The sequence below is a fragment of the Cryptomeria japonica genome, chromosome 5 (genome assembly GCF_030272615.1).
Source record: "Cryptomeria japonica chromosome 5, Sugi_1.0, whole genome shotgun sequence".
In the NCBI taxonomy this organism is placed as follows: Eukaryota; Viridiplantae; Streptophyta; class Pinopsida; order Cupressales; family Cupressaceae; genus Cryptomeria; species Cryptomeria japonica.
In genome coordinates this window covers 164,689,751-164,713,882 of record NC_081409.1, presented here as the reverse complement: position 1 = coordinate 164,713,882, position 24,132 = coordinate 164,689,751, and the positions used below count along the sequence as shown (strand labels likewise).

Genomic DNA, 24,132 nt, shown 5'->3' with positions numbered 1-24,132 from the left:
CTTAGTAAGTTTAATGGTAATGATGGAACACTTCTGAACAACTTTAAGAGGTGGGGTGTTAGAATGAAGGGCAGCATTATAATCATAGTTTTTAATTTTTAACGTAGTGCTAGAATTAAATGCATTTATTATGGGATTGTTTCTCTTCACTTTATTTTCAGAAAATCATAAGAGATGGTATGGTAATGAACATTCTGGAATCTCTCTCTCTCTCTGGGTCCATGACATAAGCAGATTTTGTAACAATGACCCACTGCTTTGCATAGATTCCTACCTTTATTAACAGCAGGATTCTGCTTTTGTAATTACAAAAAAATAAAATCTGTCAGATTGTGAATTTATATAAAATACAAATAGAAAGTTCTGAATTGATATACAGTGTAATGATGATTTGTGCAGCGCTGTGTATATGTTGCTTCAGATGGTGGTCGTGTTTGTCGGCCATTGGTGATTGCAGATAAAGGAGTCTCTAGAGTGAAAGAACATCACATGAAAGAATTGAGGGTTGGTTACTATTTGTTTGATATATTACAAGTTCTAGCAATTGTATTTGCAAATCTTAGCTCTGCTTATGTGGGTGTCAGGATGGCTTTCGAACATTTGATGACTTCTTGCGGGAAGGCTTGGTGGAGTATCTTGATGTTAATGAAGAGAACAATGCACAGGTGAGACCTGTTTTCTAAACTATTGTGACTGATGTTGGTTATTTAGACATTCCTTGAATGACACATGATTATGTCCAGGTTGCACTTTATGAAGGAGAATCAACACCTTTGACTACTCATATAGAAATTGAGCCTTTCACAATTTTGGGTGTTTGTGCTGGACTTATACCTTTTCCTCACCACAATCAATCACCAAGGAATACATATCAGGTTTGTGGTGATAACAGTAATTGTCAAACTTCAGTCAGAATTTTATTACAGACCATAACTATACGTTTCTCTTTCTTGTGATTAATAGTGAAACCTGACAATGATTATCTTTTTATTGCAGTGTGCAATGGGAAAGCAAGCAATGGGAAACATAGCTTACAATCAAGTAATGCTTGATTATTCTTTGTTGGATACATACAACATATTCAGAATAGATTCAGAATAGATTCAGAATAGATTCATCAAATTAAATATAATCTGTTGTTTTTTACTTCTCTTGTATTAGAGGGACACTTTTATTGTTTCATCTTTGATTTTGTGGCTAGTCTTTTGTTTATATGATCCAAGTTTGTCATGTTTTCTTTTGCTCAATTGAGCTTTTTTTTCTTGTAATGTGGGGTATGCAGCTGACTTAAAACACTATACATGCAGGTGAATGTCTTGTGGAATTTCTTTTTCTATGATTCTGTGTTCTTTTCACCTTTTTATGTGTTTTACTATTGCTATCTAAGAGCCCTTGGGCTTAGAGTTTCTTATACTGATTGTTAATTTATAATATCTATCATCTATGAACTCAAATTTAGAAATGTTAATTTTCCAGATACGTACATTCTTTCTTCAAATTTTATATATCTAAAGATCAGTGACCTGTTGTATTGAAGTTTATCCTCTGTACAAATAGTAAATGTTTTTAGGGTAGCTTTCTTTAGCTTAACATACTATAAATCTTTTTGGTATTTGCTGTCTTAGTGTTTTTACTTTTTTTCGGAGTATGGCACTTAGCTACTGCTTTAAAGCTATGTTTCAGATGTTTCTTTCCTTGCTGTATGGTTTGGGCCACACCTGATTTGCCTGTTTTATGGGTATTTTGTTACATTAAAATATCATTTCCTAGGCTTTTATTAATACAAAACTTTTGAACTTCTGTCAAGAACTTCAGAGAATATATTATGGCATAAATGGCCATTTACAGTCTAGGATAGTGATGGACTGTAGCAATGCAGTGGGAAATGGGTTCTTTGGCAACAAGATTAACCCTAAAAAAAATTAGGATGTCTGAAATTGTGTGTCAAGTGGAAAAAAAGATTTGCTTATGTACAAAAATGGAAAACGTCAAGATCTTGTTATTTTTTTAATAACTGTAAACTTACTAGAATGGAATCTTAGATCATCTATTCTTTGTTTTGGGGGGGTTTCAGGTCATCTTTTATCTATTTGACAAATATGTGTATGAACACAGAAACTGAACATACTGGATTGAATTTAAAATTGTAATTGTATGAATTTTGATGTAGATTATTTCTCAATATGAATTCTGCTTGTCAACATTTGTGCAGTTATGCAGAATAGACACTCTGCTCTACCTGTTGGTGTACCCTCAGCGACCTCTTCTGACAACAAAGACAATTGAACTGGTAAACGACATTAAATCTTCTGTGTTCTGGATGTTGTTGGAATGAGGCTGGAAAGCTTTCAATAGAATTCAGCCTTAACTAGCTAATGAGATTTCACCGTTTTGTTTCTGAGTAGAATCCCCAAATCATTGGAACTTGTGTATGTGTATTTTTTCTTGGGATTCACTATCTTTCTTTCATAAATTATTGCTAACCCTTTTCATTGTCTCCAGATTCAATATGACAAACTTGGAGCAGGGCAGAATGCAACAGTGGCTGTGATGAGTTACAGTGGCTATGATATTGAGGATGCCATTGTTATGAACAAATCTTCTCTTGATCGTGGATTTGGACGTTGTATTGTGCTGAAAAAGTATGAAATTAATTTATTTGTCATTGTTAATGGGTTCCTTGCTGTTTTCCTATATTTTAATTAGTGGTCTTCTTGCTTTAATTAGAATCTGGTCTGTAATACTTTTTTGAATCAGTTGCACTCAAAGTTAGGAAAAAGTATATATCATATAACATGATATAAACAACAAAACCACCATAAATTTGAATGTTGTCATTTAACATAAATGATAAATATTATAAAATATTCATCATTCAATATTAAAACAATAATATCAAGTTCAACAAATTAGTTTTAATTTTAATAATCAAATGAATTTTCTAAATTGTCAATATCATCATCATCATTGACAATAGATGAATCAAAATTAGTGTCAGTGCCCTTGCCACTTGCACTAAAGAAGTGTTGGTTTTCAGACTCTTCAAGTGCAATTTGCGAAGAAGTGGAAGTATCCAAGTCAATATGCTTTGGTTCTATATCCCACAACTTCATGTCACTTGTAGTCATGTTGTTTGTGTGAAAGGAGACACAAATTGGAATGCATATTTACTAAGTTCTTCACCTTTTTGTGTGCAATCTTTTACACTTTATTGAGTGGATGAAAGAATGTGTATTCCAATTTCTCTTAGATTCAGATGAACTAGCCACTTATGAAGACAAAGTTAAGACTTAGAGTTACACATTATAAAAATAAAAAAGTTTAAAAACTATAAATGAAAGTTGAAATTTGAAACTTTTAAGACAAAAAAAAAAAAAAAAACGTTAAAATTTAATGTGATAAAACTTTGAGATATGAGCATAAAAAATGGTTTCCTCAATCTCTGAAAATAATGACCAGCACACTGAAAAAGCATTAAATCTCTACCAAACCTGAATAACACTCTCAAAAGGAAAAAACACACCATAACAAGAGAACCCACATCAAAACACCTTTTAAACCTTAATGATCATCAAACCAAATTCACCTACTCGTTGATGGTGTTTTTATGCACAATCGAGCATAGAATAAGGTATTGAATACTCTATCCTCTCTTGAACAAAGACTTCTCAAATGCTGAAGATTAGCAAAGCATCATTTGAGATGACTCCAAGGTTCTCGATGTCAAGTCTTGACGTGTTGGATAGCTTCAATGGTGTGATGTGTTTGTTGTACCTTGTAATGTCCCCTTTTCTAGGTGACATGAGATGAGTAGGGGTTGACCTACCATTCGAGTTCCCGTAGGTCAATGACATGGTTAGGGGATTCATTCTGAGGGTCATGGAGCTTTGCAGGGGCTCTGTGAGCCATTTTGGACCTTCAAACGACAGTTCCTATTTTTTAGGGAGAACTGGCAGTTGACTGAATGACCACCTGGGGGACCAAGGAGTAGAGCAGGATCCTTTTGAGCAGTTACATGTGTTTGGAGAGAGGTTCCTACTTTTTAGGGCGATTCCCTACTTTTTAGGAGGTTGTGGCAGTGTCCATATTTGAGATTCCACGGGACCATACCATGGTTTTAGTTTCAGAAAGATTGGGTGTGTTTCCTAGTTTCTAGGAGTATCCCTAGATTTTAGGGATGGGACTACCAGTTGGCCCATCTTGTCCGGCATCAGTCTCAAACAAGTGACGAAGTTAGATTCATGTTTGGCTGGTTATTTTGGGCTATTATTGGATCTATGGAAATATTTTAATATATTTAAATATTTCCTAAGTTAGCGATTAAATAAATTAAAATAAGGCTATGTATATAGCTATTTCAGAGTAATAAGGGGTTTTTGGCTTCATCTGGTTTGATATGCCTGTGTTATAGCTCGTTGGAAAGGTCTTGAACTTTGCTACATGATTCTCACCTCCCAGAGTCTTTTTGGATGCTTGAAGCTATTTATTCGCAATAAAGTGATATTTTTCCTATAGTTTGATGCCATAATTGGGAGTGTCACTTTAATTATAAAGCGCAAGCTTTATTATTCTTTAAGGTTCGACTTGCAAAGGGAAAGGAGTTATAAGGAGATGAAAACCTAATTGATAGCATCTTTGATCATTTTGAAACTTGCGAATTTGAGAATTGCTCTGGAGGAGTGATTTTGGTTTGGGACGTAAACCCCAGGTCTGAACTTGCTGGGACATAGCCCTCAGCAGGAGTTGACAGTGGATTTATCCAAGATTGCACAAAGATTGTCAGAGGTAGAAGACACATCTTCTTGGCCTGAAGATTCGGCATGCATATTGGGGGTTTCAACAGGGCGGCTGGTCTATTTCAGCTGGCATGTGATTTGCAGTAGCTTCCATGCCTCCTTTGCAACTACGCCTTGTTTGTATGTTGGCTTGAAGGGTTGTATTAAGCTTATTTGGTCTTCCTTGTTCGTTGCTAGTAATATTCCTCCATCTGGCATCAATCCAAATTGAGAACAGCTCGAAATAAATGTATGGATTCTTACTGAATACAAAACTAGGTTATTTGCCTGGTATGATTTGCAGTATTTTCAGATTGCTCAAGTGTTCTTACATATGAACATTGTTTACTGTTTTATTTCACCGTTGTTGCTATTTATCAATTACTTTACTTATAACATCAAAACCCAAAAAGAAACAATCCCTTTCTGCAACTTCTGTCTATTCTATAAGATCACCGGAAAATTACAAAAATATAGTATGTTTAATTAAGAATTTATAGCAGCAACAGCAAGAGGATCCATTTGGGATCTTTCATACCTGCGAGGGGACTTACGTAATTGTTCTTTATCAATTCAAGCTCATTGAATTATGTTCTTTGAATGATGTTGCAATATCGCTCTTTCTTACTACTAATGATCTTTGATAAAAAAATGAAAAAAGGAGCAAGGTTTAAGGAATGCTATGCTAATACTAAGAATACAAGAAAATGGACAATTTCAAGCGAGCTCAACTAAGCTTTGCTTCGACATGCCATGAACATCTCCACAACGCTAGTGCAATCTTCTAAGGGTAGCTTGATGATTTTCAAATCACTACCACAAGCATAGATACCTTCAAGATGAAGCATACCAATGATGGAATAGTAATTGAAGTTAAGATTTTGCTAAATTGAGTTCAGTGGACTATGCGGGATACTTCACCATCGATGGAGTACTAGTAGTATGAACAATGAGCTTGACTATCAATCATGCACATGCATCTTTCATAAGCAAATTCTATTCTAATTTTTTTTTGTCTTTTCAATATTAACTTCTCTCATAAAAGGATGAAGAAACAAGCAAATGCTCCAAAACTCAATAAGTCACTAAAACTTCAATGATTTTATTAATTTTTGCAGTATCAAACAACAATTCTTCAAAACTCTTCTAATTGATCCTTTATAAATGAAATGAGATGAGATTATATAGAGATCTCAATTACAATAAATGGCCAAGATTGAATCAAAGTCACGGGCCCAAATTTTGCCACCTAAACCTTAATTAGGGTTTGTTACTACAAAATACCTAATGTACTACAAATTATTAAATATCAGCCAATGGGAATGTGACATCCATTTGGCACAACATACGAGGAAAATTCCTCCAATAGGAAAAATGATGCCACATGGGATCATAACAAACTATCTTCTAGAATCTTGTTGCCCTTATCCTTTTCTTTCTTTACAAATTCAATGAATCTGGACGTCATGAAATCAATCTCAGTTATTGGAACTGCAGGTAGGTTCGTCAGTTGTTCTTCCAAAGTTGAGGCAAAAGTTGTTTCCCATCCTGGCCCAAAATCCCTAGTCTTGTTGGCAAGTACTATAAATGAGTGTATATCGTCCAGTTGTTTCTCTAAAGGTGATCCGTCTACTCCAAAGAATATGATCTTCACTCTCTCAACTAGCTGATCGACATCTATATGAATTCCTTCATTCATCTCCTTCTTAAGAATGATTTCAACTACCTCTACAATCTTATCATGTATCAAGATTATTGCTCCATCAACTTGAGTGCATCCATTGCTGATATCTTCAAAGATGACTTTTCTCATGCGAAGCAAGTTACACCACTACTGGAAATCAGGCAATTGTCCATCTCTCAATACTCCTTTGTTCACCAAAATTTGCTTCGATAGTTTCTTCATTTCTTTTAATATGGGCATAGTACAGTCTCTGGTGAGAACGGAAGTATCATATACTGCCACGAGGACTTGATTTCTTTCAAGAACGCTCACCGCTCTATCAAATATCTCCACTAGTTCTTTTGTAAATGCATTCACCCTTTTGAAAGTCTCATTTATCCAAGTATCCATTAGGTGCGCTGAATTTTTCATCTTTTCAAAATTGTCAATTGAGTTCGGAGGAAGCAATGGTGGTGGCATAGCTAAAGGATCATGCTGCCTTAGCGTTTGCTTGAACTGCCGGAAGTGACTTCTCAATATACTGATTTCTCTTTCCAATTTCTTATTCTTCTCTACTTCCGACTTTAGCATGTCGTGAACTATCTTTATTGTGTTGTTCATGTCTTCCAATACTTGATCAATGGTAGGAGGACCTAAATCAACAGTCTACAAGTGATATTCTTCCACTGTGATCTCGCCCTTGGGCTTATCTACTCTTAGAGTGGCAATCTATATCATTCGAGACCCTTCACCATCTCTTGTCATCTTTGACATCTTCACTGCTTTCTTCTTCTCAGCAGTTTCTTGAGATCTATCTAGGAAGCTGTCTAAATCAATAGGATCTTCCACTATTACTATCACTTCCTTTGCTAACCTCTCCCTAAGCCATGCAAGGATAGTTGATTTATCTTCTCCTACCTACACTTCATTTAGTTATTGATCTTCTCGGGGTGGAGATGTTCTTGATCTTCATCCTCAATAGTCACATGTACATCATTGCCCGCCTTATCATCGGCTAGCCTAGGTGAGACTAACTTGTCTTGACCCAATGGTTGCTTACACTTGTCTATCCTTTCGCACCTACTTTTCTGAACTGTAGACTCCATGATCAATATTCTCTCTAGGTGGGCGATTTCCTTGGGCAGCTGCTTGATTCATTTCTATTTCATGCTCGGAAGAGGTACTAGTAGGACGTCTTGAAGTTGACTTATGCTTCTTGTTTGGGGGCTCTTCCTTGTGAATTTCTTTTCTCTTAGACCCTTTGTTATGAGCCAACTGGGTGGCACTTCCACTTTGGCTTTTACTTTCTTTATCACCATCAAAAGACCCCATCTCTCCCATCAATTTGAAAATCAGCTGGGTGTCTTGACTCTTTAATTTCTGGATTTGGACGCCTACCCATCGTTTTGCATGTGCTAAGATTGGTTTCATCAGATCTTTCAAGTTGGTGATCTCCATATCAATCTAGTTGACCTTCACCTCTTTGTGTTTCTCTTGTTCATATATTGGCTGGAGGTGTCTTCCACTATCTTGTGCTTGATCTAGAATTTTGAAGACCTTGCATACCCTGACGATGTCAATTGGTAGCCTTGAACACATTCTTCTTCTTATGTTTAGATCATCTTGAGGATTCATGAAATGGTCTTCCAACCATAACTTGTGCTTGTGTCTTCTACCACTAGATCTCTTGATGTTGTTGTAGGGATCAAAGCTATCTCTGGAAAAGTATGGAATAAGAAGGAGAGATTTCAATTCCTCTTCCACCTTTTTTGTATCTTGCAAGGATGGACACACTTCCAACGAATGTCCAACTGAAATGGGAAAAGGAATTCTAGCAGTGTGTCTATTCTTCTATACTTTGTTGTATGCCATCAACTGCCTCACCAACTAAAGCAATATGAACTTGTTGGTAGGATATCTCGGTAGCATGTAGGGTGGACAAGAGCATCCTTGTATACTTATGTAGGTGAACTTCGGAAACTAGATAAACCAAGCACCAAACTTCTCTATTAGCTCTTTTGCCTATGGGGATAATCTTTGATGAATGCCACCTTGCAAAGTTCTTATTATGCATAGTGAAGGCATCGTTCACTCTCCTATAATGTGTCTTGCTAGGGTAATGCAGCTGTGCATATAAGTCACATGCTCTCAATTCTCCAACTCTTGTACCGACTAGACCTCTATAAATTAATCTTGCGTATTCATGAGCTTTGGCAAGCGAATATATGAGATATGAACTCATGGAGAATATTTTGGTTCGTGCAAATCTCTTGAGCTGTATATCAATGTTATTACTTATAATCCTTGCCCAATTTATGCTCTCCTTTCAGTCGATATGATCTCCATGAAGTAAAACATCTGATTCTCGAACTAAGATGCTTGAGGGGTTCCCATGATTCGATTGAGCATAGTGATCAAGTCACTGAATTCCTCCTTGAAATCAATCCTATGGAGCTTGGTGGGTAGCTTAGATATGTTGGGCTTGCTCTTCAATAACCAATACTTGTTGATTATGCCAAGGCATTTGTTGGGATCATCATCATAGAATACCTGTGCTACTTCCTTGCTCTTGTAGATCATGCCACTGAATTCAAGTATATGGAAAGCTTCACTAATAACTCTCTCGGATAGATAAGCAAGTTCTTTGCCATCAAGTGCTACTATTATCCTTTTGCTCACATCATACTGCTTGGTACACTCAACGATCAACTCATTGCTTTGCACAGCTCGAGGGAAGCATATTCCTTTCACTATCCCACTCTCAATCATCATCTTTGAAAATCTGGATGGCTTGGTGGCATACAAAGATCCTTGAAACTTCTTCATGTTGATTTGGCCAAGGTTGGTGTCTCCTACATTGCCCCAAAATGATGTAATCTTGGATTCCATCACCTCTCCCTTTGAGTCCTCCTTGATGAGAGCCTACCGTGCTTCTGCCATGTTGTACTTATGAGAGTTGTCCAAGTTAGGGTGGTGATATGAATTTAATACTTGTAACATCTAAAAATGCATCGAGGTTAGTAATTCCTCCTTAAGAGTGTATTGGATCATTAAAACCTTAATGTATTATAAAACCCTAAGCTTGTCTAAAATCTGAAACCATCTAAGCTAATGAATCACACTTTGAAGTATGCTAGATGATCAAAATGCAATGAACAAAGCATCCTGTGATCAAAATCATGTGAAAATAGTGAACATGAAGCTGTACCAGTGCTAAACCAAGGTCTGATTTTTTAGGAAAATGATCAAATAAACTTGTTTCAGACCTGTAAATTGCTTCCAAATGGAATGGTAATTTCAATTTGATCATTCTTTGGCAAAATTGCCCTTTATATCAAGGCGCTCTTGATGTGAAATGCTGGAGTTTGTCTATTTTCTGATGTAGAATCGCTGATCTCCCTATTGAATTCGCTGTTGATCAATGATGGATTCGTTGAAGTTCGATTTGCTGATTCCTAACAGGCACAATATCGCTGCTATCAATGACAAATTCGCCAATTTAGGAAGTCAATTTGCTGTTGATTGTAACAAATTTCACTATGCCTTGAATGTCTTCGCCTTGCCTTGATCAAAATTGCTGTCATTCGCTGCTCTAGCAATGACAATCTTGGCAATATCAGCATGGAATGGAGTCACTGCCTTGTTAATCAGATTCACTAGCTGATTGAGATCATTCACAATATTGATTCTATGTTGATCAAATGCAATGATCAACATTGCTTTATAGTTGCTGAAAGGGGATGCTATACCTCACATGGCCGACTTGTGATCTCATTTAATGATTTGCAAATTAAAGCTGAAGGCTGACTTGGTTCACCAATTTAAATTTTAAATAAAAAGGCTTTTCTTTCATCATTGTGGGGTCCATTCTCAAGGTGGTGCAAGTGTTAAAACATCTCCCTTTGCCTTGAATGCAAAATCGTATTTCCTTAGTTTGCACATTTAGGGGGGCATAGGAAATGGAAAACCTTAGTTCGTTCTTTTGGAGTGTGAAAGGAAATAACTAAATCCTTAGTTTGTGCCTTGAGAACCTCATTGGAAGTGAAAGGCTTAAGTCGCTCTTTGGAGGGGTCTGTTGTCATTTTTATGACACCCTTGGTCCATCAATGAGAACCGATCAGAGATATGTTCCATGGACCAGCGCTGCCCCAGTTGATCAAGGAGAAAAGCAATGGAATTATGAAGTGTGAAGTGTTGTCTTGTCAGAAGGAAGTTCCTGAGTCTTCCCAACTTTGGTGACCGAGGTCTCCGAAGTTACTCTGGAACCCCTAGGTTCCCAAGTTCCTTGTTCTTCTAGCCCCTGAACTCCGGAACCTCTAGGTTCCCAAGTTACTTATTCTTCAACCCCGGAACTCCGAAACCCCCAGGTTCCCAAGTTCCTTGTTCTTCAACCCCAAAACTCCGGAATCCCTAGGTTCCCAAGTTCCTTGTTCTTCAACTCCAGAACTCGAGAACCCCCAGGTTCCCAATTTCCTTGTTCTTCAACCCCAGAACTTCGGAACCCCTAGGTTCCCAAGTTCCTTGTTCTTTTAGCCTGGAACTTCGGAACCCCCAGGTTCCCAAGTTCCTTGTTCTTCAACCCCGGAACTCTAGAACCCCGAAGTTCCCCAACTACGGTGACCTAGGTCTCCGAAGTCTTCCAAACTTGCTTTTGGCTTGCAACACTTCCGGATGGCATGATCGACACTTAAGGCTTTAAATGTTGTGACAGTTTTGGTGACTTATGCATTTTTTTTGTGGAGCCACAGGGGTGCATTTAATGTTTTTGGCAAGATTTCCATCAAGGGAGGTACAGGGCCATGCTTGGTGACTTATGTCATGCCTGACTTTGGAAGGTTAGTCAATCCACCTTCTCAGGATTGCCCTTTGTGGGTATGGCTAGGTTGCTTGCATGTACAAGTCAAGTGCATACACTTCCCTGCACTTCCAGACTTACCCCGTACCTCAACTGATGGAAATCTTGCCAAAAACATTAAATGCACCCTTGTGGCTCCACAAAAAAAGTTACGAGGTCTAGGTGGAGGTGGAGAACGAGGCTCCTCAATTGCAAGTGGACCCTGCAGAGGTGTAACCCTGCGAGTCGGAGTTGAAGGAGTCTCATCATCTGAATCACTAGCATCACTATCCACAATGGAGGAATGTGGAGGAAGTAGAGAGGCTAAGCTAGGAGAGCTTTCCTCAAAGTGAACACTCCTCTCAATAAACACCTCATGTGTCTCAGGATCCATCAATCTATATGCCTTAACACCCTCAGGATATCCAACAAATATGCAAGGCCGACTCTGAGGTTCCAATGCCTTGCGTTTCTACGGAGGTATGCGAGCCCATGCTGGACACCCAAAGACTCTGAAATGTCTCACAATCGGTTTCCTACCAGCCTACGCCTCAAAAGGAGTAATACCTTGCAAAGCTTTGTGAGGAACCCGATTCTGGATGTGTGTGGCACAACTGATAGCCTCTCCCCAAAAGGTGGGATCAAGAGAACGTGCATGTATCATACAGCTAGCCATTTCTTTGAGAGTTCTATTCTTGCGTTTTGCAACCCCGTTCTGCTGTGGAGTGTATGCAACAGAATGCTGAAGATCAATCCCTTCAAATGTACAAAAATCCTCAAGTCTTGTGTTCACATATTCCCTTCCATTATTTGTATGAAGAATCTTGACCACTTTCCTGGATTGCTTTTCCACACGAGTCTTGAAGTCCTGAAATCTGTCAAATACTTCACTCTTATGAATGATAAAGTAGACCCAAGTGAAGCGGGAGTAGTCATCAATGAAGGTGAGGACATAGCGGGCCTTACTAAATGAAGGTGTTGGAAATGGACGTGCTACATCGCTGTGAACAAGTTGAAGAACTTCCAAAGCTCTCCAAGCTTTCCCCTTATCAAACTTCTCCTCAAGATGCTTGCCCATGGAACAACCTGAACATACACCCTTTGAAAAATTGATTCGAGGTAGACCTGTGACCATGTCTTTAGTGCTGAGCTATTGAAGATAGCGGTAGTTGAGGTGACCAAACCGCTCATGCCATAGCTTACTTTCTGAATTTGAATGAGTAAGCAAGGCTCTAGAAGGAGAACTTGGCACAAAGTGGGAGAATGAATAAAGCCTTGAGTTGTCATTGACTTGTCCCACTGCTACCAAGGCATCATCATCAAGTTCCTTTACCACAACTGAATCAGGTGTAAACTCAACCTTTTTCCCATTCCCATAGTGAGTGATTTGGTAGATAGAGAGAAGTTTGGTAGACAAGTTAGGAACATAAAGAACATTCTCAAATGTTCCATCATCCATGTCGACTGAACCTTTCCCTTCAATCTCTACTTGTGTATCATCACCTATGTAAATGTGAGGTACCTTAGATGGCTCCAATGAAGAAAACTACTCCTTTGTAGAACCCATGTGATAAGAGGCACCCGAGTCAAGTATCCACTACTGTGAAGAACCTGTTGTAGCCACAAATGCTTGCCCTTTTCCCTTAGACGGTGAGGAAGAGGAAGGAGATGTATCCTTCTTTGTGTAGGCAGATGACAAGTTGATGTTGTTTTTCTTAAAAAGATTTTGGCAGGATTTCCATCAGTTGAGGTACATATTCAATGTGATACTTCTTGCAATATGCACTTCCACCCAAGGTACATATACAATTTCTAAAACATATCCCAAGCCTCTTTGATTGTAGTACACTTTTCTATGTGAAAAATGAGGTCATCTGATACATACTTACGCAAAGTTCCAAGAGCCATGCAATTCTTAGTGAGCCATTCTAACTGAGCATTAGGATCAGCCTTAGGATTAGGTGGTGCTGCTATTGTTCCATCTATGTAGTGCGTGAGACCTTTTTCCATTAATTTGCTCCATACATTAATTTTCCATGATGCATAATTATGTGGAGTTAAAGGTGGAAATTTATGAGGACTCATTGCAACAAAAATGAAAGAGCACAAGAAAAGAGAGGCACAATCACACAAGACACCCCCCCAAATTCACTCAATCAAAGAAGCCCCCCCAAAATGATGATTTGACACTTTATACTTAGTGCGTGTACAATGGGCCATTTGCAAAAAATGGCAAAGTGGACTTCTAATTTCAACTTTACAACTGCCTCAATAAGGCCAAAAGAGACTCAAACTAATAATGCAAGAGATCTAAACTAAGATCCAACCAATTTACAAGTATCAAATAGGCCAAATAAGACCAATATCTGAAAGTACAATGTCCACTCAAAATCTTTGAAAGCTGATCATAGATTATGAAAGTAGACGAAAAAATATGCACTTTTAAAAAAAACGGCTCCTGAAAAGGAGGTTGTATGAGCTCAAATGAGGCCTTTGAAGTTACAAAATTGAGGATTGGATAGGTACAGTTGAGAGAATCCGAAAATTCCAAAAAACCTATGCACCAAAATCAGAAAATAATCACACCGTTGCGAAGAGCACGAAAAATTAGCTCAAATTAAAAAAAATTGCACCCAAAAAGGAGCAAAATCTAGTGAGTTATTAGTCTTCAAAGTTGACTCAAAAATCCAAACTGCTCAACGGAGAGGGATCTAAAAATTTTCATAAAAATGCTGATTGGGCAGAATGTACGGACCCGCAATTTTTTTTTTTTTTTTTCGAGATCCAGAAATTCCTTACCGTACCGCCCAAATTGGGCAAAAAATTCCTCCAACACCCAAAATTCAATTTTTGCCTAAATAGATCGGGTTTATACTTGATTTTTATTGAAACGGCCTCCTGGACGCAATGGTGAGGTTGAAAATGCTCTAAGATGCCTCCGAAAAACGCTGTCCCTCAGATCCGAAAATAGAAGCCTTCCAAGATGTCTCCAAAAACCAATCAATTGAAGCTCTAATGGCACTAATACCATGTGAGATTTTGCCAAGATCAAGGGCACAATGAAAAGTATAAAAGAGAGACAAAAGAATGACAAGAACAAACTGTATTCTCATCAATATGCAAATGATCAACTGGATTCACCAATACAATGAATATGGGCCTGCTTATATAGGCAAGGCCATATGGATGTATGAGCACACAATCATGAGATGTGGCTCAATGAGAAACAAGGGTAAGTAAGAAATACTAGGGGTAGGTAGGAAAAATAATATAATATTCCACAAGAGGTGGATGACCCACTGAATGTGGAGTGTAACAGCAAAATAAGACCACAAAAGGTGGAATTTCTCCTACAAGCTATATGCCTATGTGCACACTTCCCTAAGTGTCTCAAATCCAAACTACGAAGAGATGCATTGTCTTAGTTCATGCTTTTGGGGCTTCATCGGAAGTCCTCCAAAAATGGCAACTTTGTTGTCTTGATTCATTTGTTCCAAGCTTCTCATGATGATTTGAACTCCAACTCCTTTCCTTAGAATTATTGACCTCTAGAACCAACTTGCCTTAGCCAAATTTGTATTCCATTTCCATTAAAGCAAGCAAAAGATGTGAATCATTAACTCTCAAAATGTTGGATGTGAGATCAATTCAAACTTATTTAGCCTAAAGGATCGCTCCTAGCAATCTAACCTTAAAAACCCTAAAAATGAAAGCAAAAGAGGGGGTCCCCATTTGTGATGTGTGAAATGGACAACACTATTGCAATCCAAAATCTTTGAAAACTTGAACTGTAGAACACGACCAGCTGGGGTGGATCTTTCACCATCGAAAGTAGGCTAACTAATGAGGGATTTCGTCCTCAACAATCTTTACAAGAGCTTCAAGTGTATTCCAACAACGTTTTTGTATCCACAATATTCGATATAACAAGAATGAAAGCCAAAACTCTCTTTTGTAGAGTCTCAATGAGAAATTAGGGCAACTTAGAAATAATAAAATAATAACATTTACCCTTTTTAATATTCCATATTTTCCTCCTCAAGTTGACATCTCCCTTTGGCAAATAAAACAACACTTCTAAATCTTCTATTTTCCTCGCTAAACCCCATGTCCACTTTTTAAGGCCACAAAATTAATATGAAGATATTATTTTCTCCTTCATAGACTTGGCATCCACCTCTAGGACCATCTGATGATTTTAAAAACAACTTAAAGTTTTAATATTAAAATATTATTCTCTCGTCCAGAGTCTTGGCATCCACATCAGAGGCCTTCTGATGATTTTAAAAACAACTTAAAGTTTTAATATTAAAATATTACTTTTTCCTCCAAAGTCTTGGCATCCACCTCTAGGGCCATTTGATGATTTTAAAAGCAACAAAAAGTTGTTCACTTGCCTAGGCATGACCCAAGGTTCATTTTGTAACACTCTATTTCACTTAAGTTATAAAGTCACTTTATTAAAACATTAAGTGAAATAATGAAATGCTATTTCCAAACCTAAGTTATCGATATATGTTCAAGCACAGGTACAGGTCTGAGAACCTGATACATGGGTTCGGGCAATTTTTTCTGCCCTTGGGTACATGGGTTTGTGTGTGTGTGTGTGTGTGTAGTATACAACATTGTAAAACTAAATAAATTTAATAGTATGATACTTCATCATTGATCACTGCCAAATGCCAATTGATAGTTCAAAATTTCAATATTATCATTTTATGTCATATGCCATATAATATATATCAATGTATCATATATCTCTAGGTTCACGATTCAAATGAAAATCATTACAATTACAAAATTGACAATCAAAAATATTAATTGCCTTCTATCTTCATCAATCATCAAAAGGATCTAGATCAAGATCATCATCGTTTGCTTCAAGTTCAAAATCATTTGAACCCAAAGTAGTGCCAATCCCACTAGGTGCATCATTTGTAGGTATCATATCATCATCACCCATTGTGACTCTAGCAAGATCATCAATAGTTGCATTGAAGTTGGTAGACTTAGGGGTTACATCCCAATGCTTCGTTGACCCATCCTTATATTGGTGTTCCTTACCTGATAGAAGCCGCAAATTGGTATGAACATAAACCAAGTCTTCTACATTTTTTGCAGCCAACTGTTTACGCTTCACTGAGTGGATAAAGGAGTATGTACTCCAATTCCATTCAGCGGAAGAAGAACTTGCAACCTATTGAAATTGGAGAGAAAACCAACAAAACTTAATAATAAAAAATGCAATATAAATTAATCTTGTGATAGAATCTTGATTGCAAGAGGTTGGAGGAACAAGTAATCTTGACCATGGAGGTACCACCATGTAGTAGCATCCATTAAGAACTTGCAACCTATTGAAATTGGAGAGAAAACCAACAAAACTTAATAATAAAAAATGCAATATAAATTAATCTTGTGATAGAATCTTGATTGCAAGAGGTTGGAGGAACAAATAATCTTGACCAAGGAGGTACCAACATGTAGTAGCATCCATTTTGGACTCGTTATTAATATCACAAGGACTATGATCTTTTCCTAAGATAAACATTCCAAACTCTTTCCTAACATTTTCCACCACTTTAGGATCTGAGAAGAGTCTAGCGAATGCCCACTTGTACCTAGTAGCAACTTCAATATCTCTATATGGTAGTGTTCTCCTTGACAAAGAAAGTACCATAGTGCTATAGTACTTGGGAGATAATGCATATGCAAGGAGGTGCAATGGCAAGGTCATCTTGTTCCAACAATGAAGAATGATTTTTTTGGACCCTTTTGAAAAATATTTTTTCGGGGTCATTCGCTTTTTGTGCTATTATGACTTTCATTTTTACTATCATTGTGTTCATGCCATCATAGACTTCCCCCAATATGGTGTATTTGTATCAGCAAACTTGATCATACTCATGATAGGTTCGGTGAAATTCAAGACATATTCCACACAATCTCACCAATCGTCATCTAGGATCAATGACCCAACCTTTTGGGCTCTCTTTGAATTTGACTGATTCCAAACACTTATTGGTTACTAATAACCATGGCACTCAACGCCTCTCGCACCTTCAAAAGTCATCTCATCATGATTGTATGTGATGCAAATTGGGTCTTAACAACATAGGATCATGTAAAAATCATGCCAATAACACATTAAAAAATATTATATACATATTAAACATGGCATAAATAAAATGAAACAAATAAATAAAAGTTACCTTCAATAATTCCAACCTCGAGAAACTTCCTGAAAATGCCTAAAAATCATGTCACAAACATTTGGATCTCTTCACCCTCTTGGCATATTTGTTTCGCCCACTCTATTTGAGTGCCAATTGCTTGCATCACCAAGTTAAGGGAGTGTAGAGTGCATTGTGTCCAAAAAATGTGCTCATATCTCTGCTCAACCAAAGCACCCGCAGCCATGCAAACCTTTGCATTGTCTGTAATGATTTGGACAACATTTTTATGAACTAGCATCTCTATGGATCCAATGCGGATTTTGGAAATGAACTTTGCATCTTTGACTTGCCCCTAACAATCAACCACCCTAAAAAACGTTGCCCCTTTGGGGGACACTGCAATAATATTTATTAATAGATAGTTTTGGCAATTTTTCCATACATCGGAAACAATAAAAACTCCCAGTTCAACCTAAGAATCTCTAATTGGTTTGAGTGATGTTTCTACAAAATTCTTCACTCTTCCCTATTAATTTTCGCACACCTTTTCATACCCAAGACTTGTGAAACCAGGAGGTGCACTATTGATTGGTGCCACCATTTCCCACCAATATGGTGATCTCACCAAGTTGAAAGGAAGACCATTGGCATAGATGCAATGTGCAATTTTTCTCTTTGCAATATCTCTTCCATTTTAAATGCCTTGTCCAATGGGCTCGTTTTGCGGTAAAGACTGGGATTTTCCACTTCAGCTTGCATAGAGGGTATCTCCAAGAAAGGATGATGAGAGGCCATTATTGATTGAGAATTTGTGGGTAAAGTCATTGTTTTTTTCTTTGCAGAAGGATGAGATCTTAGTTTGGGTCTTTCAGCCATACCATTAGGTTCTTCTTGTTCTCTAATGAGGGCTTCTATTTGTGTGGCTTGGGAGGGTGGATGAATGATGTGTGAGCTTTATTGCCGTTTTAAAAATAATGTTAAATCACATAGCGATAATGGGTTAATGGCAGGGCGATAGCAGGCGATCAGAAGACGAGGGTGTTTGCAATGAAGGGCGATGCAAGTCTCAAGGATGTGTTGGCAGGAGAATAGGAGTGTGGCTCGGAGCACGGGGATCTTGGGATCCTAGAACCGATAGAGAAGGGCCCCAGCCTCAAATATGTAGGGCTTTAAAACTTTCAAGGTTTCTATTGGACCCAGGCAGTGACAAGGTGTGCCAGTATCGGTCCCTTATTTTATTTCCTTTTCCTCTCTCCAGCTTTCAACTTTTTTATTCTTGTATTCTGCTTTAGATTGGGATAAAACAAATCTGGTTTCCAATAAAGCAACAGTTCTCAAACCTTCACCTGGTTTTATCAACAAAACAACAAACATTATGGGGTTTGTTAGTGATGAGGCAGAAGGAAATTTACTAGTAGTTTGTCAGCAAGCTAGCGCGAAGGGGTCCCACTTTTCAGCAGGAAGCAATTTTTTCTTTCATCCAAGGTTAATGGTGGGGGAAGATAGTAACACTCAGGCTCAGTTATTGAGCTCCATGCTAAACCTTTTGAAACCTTCTACAACCCTACCTAAGACACCTCAATCTATGGCAAATTTTGAAGGTTTAACAGGGTCCTGGGGCTCTGTCATGGTAGATTTTCTCCAGAGACGGGCAGACAACACAGACAAAAGATTGATACTAGTGAATGCAAAACAGTATAAAGGTATTTTAAGGCGTAGGCAAACCCGAAGATTAAGGCAAACTCATAAGAAATGATTTGCAATGATTTGGCCAAAGGGGAACAATTTTTCTAACAAGACTTTTCAAACCAGTATGGAACAAAGGGGCAGAAAGAGAACGATAAGACAAGTTTACAAGAACAAGTGGATGTAAATGAGATTCCCAAATCTAATTTGTTTCAGACAGAAGAATACACATTACATAAAGAGGATAGCATGGAAGATAGACAATGGACCGAAATTTTTTATAGCCCAACTTCAACACTATTATTATGGTCTTCTGAGTTATGCATGGAGGAGCTTATAGAAGTAAAAAAGAGGCTTAAGGCCCTAGAGGCAAGGAATTGGGAAGAGGAGAACAAAGTATACAAAGCAATAGATTATACAAGCAAAATAGAGAGAAATGGAATAAAAACCTTAAAGAACAAATCTTAGACTTGCAGATCATTATGGCAACAAGACAACAAGAGTTGGAAACCATAAAACAGGAACTAGAACAATTGAAATCAATAAAGGATTACGGATCAGAAATGATAGAGGGAGAGGACACTACACAAGTAAAAGAAATTCAATTGGCATTAGCTGACTTGGAAACTAAACAGTCTAAACTAAGGGAGCAGATAGAAGAGGCTAAATCTTGGTCACAAATTGTAAGTGGATCAGCAAACAAACAGAAAGGTATCATTGAGCAGCAAATGAAAATACAGTTAAAGGAAGAACAAGACAAACTTGGTAAGGCTGCAAATATCATTATCAAAGGAATCAAAGACTGGAGAAAAAGAGAGAACCAACATTCTAGTTAGGGACTTTCTTAGAGACAAGTTGGAATGGACAGGGGTTATTCAACAAGCAAATAGGGTAGGAAGGATGATAGACGGAAGCAGAGATAGGCATATAAGAGTTACTTTGAGAAACATGAGGATAAAAATATGATCCTCAAAAATAGAAGGCTACTTAGAGGTTCACAATTTTATCTAGATGAAGATCTGACTTTTGTGCAGCAAGAGGAGCAAAGAAGGTGTGGGATAAAATAAAGACAACAAGAAATGAGGGAAAGTGGGCATGGTTGAAGAATGGGAAAGCGCAAATTAGGGAGCGCTTCTCGAATAAGAAATATGAAATTGGTGCCCCACGAGACTGCTTAATTGTAGTGAGTTGGAACTGCAGAAGTTATCCATGGAGAAGAGGTCCCGGGGTGGGGTCCATAGTAGAAGGGAAGGATATTATCATTTTTGTTGAAACACGTGAGCATGATAGTTGTAAGGTTCCGGATTTTGAGGGTTACAAAAAAATTTCAGTTTGGAACAAAGGGAATGGGATAAGTAAAGGACATGGGGGACTCACATTACTTATAAATGAGAAGTGGCATGGAACCGTTAAAGTCAAAAAAGAGGATCCAAACAAACAATACATTTGGCTGCAAATAACTGTAAATGAGACAATTATCAGGTTGGCTGCTTGTTATTTCGCTTTTAAAAACTCTTAAGTTCTACAAGAGAGGAAATTTAGACAGTGAAGACCCTTATGCGTCACTAAAAAAAGATATCTCCTTTTTCAGTTCCTTAGGAGAAATAATGCTAATAGGTGACTTTAATGCAAGGACATCTAATAACCACTCTACAACTGAGCAGTGGTGAAAAAGAAGAAAATAATCCTCTATGGCTGTAAGAAGGTGAAGGCCAATCTTGGAAAAGAGCTTCACAAGATAACAATGGCGATATTTCACACTTTGGGGCAGAAGTATTGGGGATGTGTAGTTTGTTTGGTATGGTTATTTGCAACGGAATGAGGGGCTGGCCGTCAACAGGGAATATCACTTGCAAAACATATAATGGTCAGAGTGTGGTTGATTACTTGATTTGTTCTCAAAATCTTATATCTAGAGTGCTGGAGTTTGACATTGGAGACTATCCTATAGAATTGAAATCTGACCATATGCCTTTTTTTGTCAAATTGGATTGTGCTACGTGCAACCCACAAATTAAACAAGGTCTTAACATGCAAAAGAAAACAATTGCTAAAGGAAAAATCCTCATAAATCAAGAAAATAGGGGCATCTTCAATGCTGTCCTTAAGCAAAGTTTCCATGATCTAAATAATATGATGGAGGGTGAAAGACTCAATAAACAAGATGACCATGTTCATAGCAGCCTGCTGATACTTATTAAACACAAAGCTTGAGTGCTTGTAAAAGAAATTGCAGTAGGAAGAGGGTCATGAATACTTTACCAATAAACTCGCGGTATGACGACGAGTGCAAGGCAACCAAGAGATGGGTGAACGGGAAAGATCCGAGCAAAGTGTTTACCGCTACAACTGGTAAATTAAATACAAAAATAATAATGTAGATGACAATGCATACCAGACCTGACAATAAAATATATCTTTATTCGCACATGCAATTATTAAAGAGAAGAAGACCAGAGATGGTCGGCCAAGGATTACAATAGACCCGACTATACTGTACTACTTCCTTGGCGGTACATGACATATTTAAAGGCTTTGACGGTTGCCAAGAGGTACACAACCATCAGCCAACCGACACATAACTATCTGAGAGTGACAACCCTCTTAATACAATTAATTAATACACTATCGGGTAGCCAAAATTATCAAACATAACAATATGCGTTTGATGTCAACTACATTATCCCCCCTAAAAGAAAAAGTCATCTTCCAGACGACAAGTAAACATTAAGTAATATCTGGAAAGACTAATGATAAGAGTGTAGGCCAAGACTTGTATTGGACAACCCCAACATGTAGTGTACCTGCCAAATCAAAAGGAGGTTTGTGGGCAACGCCCCCAATGGGGTCAAGGGACAACACCCCTTGCTCGTGTTGTATCTGCAATGCCCTTCCGAAGGTTTGTTGGCCAGATGGAATTTCCATCCCTCCATGGGGCTTCGTATCACCATACAAAAGTTCAACTCTGCTAGGACTACCAGATAGTTCCAGTCTGCCAACTCTGCCAAGACCGCCAGATGGCAGTTCCATTTCGCCAACTCCGCCAAGACTGCTAGATGGTAGTTCCATTCCGCCAACTCTGCCAGATGCCAGGTCCACTCCGCCATGTCCAGGACCGCCAACTCCGCCACGACTGCCAGATGGCAGGTCCAGTCTGCCATGTCCAGGATTGCCAACTCCGCCACGACCGCCAGATGGCAGGTCCACTCTGCCATGTCTAGGACCGCCATGTTTGCCATGTCTGCCAAGTGATGGTAGCATCCCCTCTTCCCTTGATAGTGGCATCTCCTCCATCTAACCAACATAGCTCTCGTGACTACCAAGAGTTTTCTTACTTCCATACGGCCAGTACAAATGCCTCCAACTGTCACCATATGAGATCTCCTCAACCGCCAATTCTGTACGGATTCCTCCAAATTTACCCTCCAACTCTGTATGGATTTCTAGCAATTCCGTACGGATCTCTTCAAACTTACCTGCCACTGTATAGACAGCTCCAAACTTCGTACAGATGTCTTCGTTGTTCATATGGATTTATCCTATCTCTTTGTACAAGAGTTCTTGTGGCTGGCCGTACGGATTTCCCTGGCACAGATTTCCGCATGTCTAATCGTACGGATTTCCCTTGAATCTCGTGCAAATTTTGGTTGGGATTTTCTTGCTTTTCATTGTACGGATTCCTTCCGCCCTCGTACGAAACTCTACACACCATGTACGGACTCCTCCATAGAACTCTGCACACCCCGTACAAATGACCTATCCTGCCTCCGTACAGTTTGTTTCACCCTCCATACGGATTTCTCTTCCTCCCATCAGTCTCAATTGAGAGTGCGCTGCGCTTCCAATTATGATTTGCCTCGGCAATAATCAACCATCCTCTCCCAAGGAGTGCGTCGTATGCCTTCTTCTGTAATGGGATGACTACAAAGTCCAAGAAAAATTGTTGTGTCCCAATCATTACTTTTTGTGCCACCAATGTTCCCAACGACTGGATGTCGTGTTGGTCGACACATACCAAATGGAAGGTTGGCAACCAGAGCGTTGGCTTCCCCAAACGTTTCCAAGTGTCTTTTGGTAGTACATTTACTCCCGAGGCTCCATCGACAATGGTGTTTGTCAACTTCTTCCCCATTATTTCCATCACGACGATCATCGGCTTCCTCTTGATGCTCACCATCAGCGACATTGGATCACTGGACTCATTCCCTTTGGGTCATGGTTTTCCCTTCAATTCCTCCTCGTGTGGCTTACATTGTTTCTGGATGACTGTGTCGTCGTTGACTGTGTTGGCAATTGCCATTCTCAGTTGCAACATAGTTTGAAGAAGGTTTACCACCTTGATGGGTACAGTTGTTTGTAGCACCTGCTGGACTATGTTCTTCTCTGACTCCCTCAATGACGTACTTGCAATTCCATTGGAAGTTACTCGTTCCTTCGCCAACACTTGTTCTACTTCGTCTTGTTCCTTTTCCTTACTAGAGTTTGAATACATTGCCTTCTTTGTCTGTGCTCTTGTGATTGCCAAAACTGCGTCCTCTTGTTCCTCCACATCCAACATATTAATACGCTTCTGCTTCGGCCAGTTGGTGTCTTCATGGTCACCTGGTCCACACCATTTGCACAACAATTGTATGTTGTCTTTCTTGTTATGGAAATCTGTCGCAAAGTGTCCCCATTCACTACATTGTCTGCACTGTATGATAGGACGTCCTTTGGAGTCGTATTGTATTTGGTTTTGCCCTCGTTTATTTCCATAACCACTTGGCGATACATTTTGTGATTTCGATGGGCTGGACTCTCCCTGTGTGAAGAGTACTTGTGTACTTGTCATCTTCAAATTGTATGGGCACTCCTTGATTGAATGGCCCAACACTTGGCAAATTTCACAAAACATATTTCTAGGACAATTACCTTTCATGTGCCCTTCCCTTTTGCACTCAGTACACCATAGTTCATTACCTTCTTTGTTGGTTCCTTTCTCAGCCTTCAATTCTTTCA

The 24,132-nt window shown here is 38.6% G+C and overlaps 1 protein-coding gene across 4 annotated transcripts in view; it reads left to right on the top strand.

The window, feature by feature from the left end:
• LOC131072727 (DNA-directed RNA polymerase III subunit 2) overlaps window positions 1–24,132 on the top strand; it is a 182,096-nt gene that overhangs the window by 125,064 nt on the left and 32,900 nt on the right. For all 4 annotated transcript variants that reach the window (XM_058008988.2, XM_058008986.2, XM_059221304.1 and 1 more), the window contains 6 exons: window positions 400–504; window positions 585–665; window positions 744–875; window positions 997–1,041; window positions 2,213–2,290; window positions 2,503–2,642. In XM_058008988.2, the coding sequence (XP_057864971.2) occupies window positions 400–504; window positions 585–665; window positions 744–875; window positions 997–1,041; window positions 2,213–2,290; window positions 2,503–2,642 (581 nt within the window). The remainder of the gene's footprint in view (window positions 1–399; window positions 505–584; window positions 666–743; window positions 876–996; window positions 1,042–2,212; window positions 2,291–2,502; window positions 2,643–24,132) is intronic.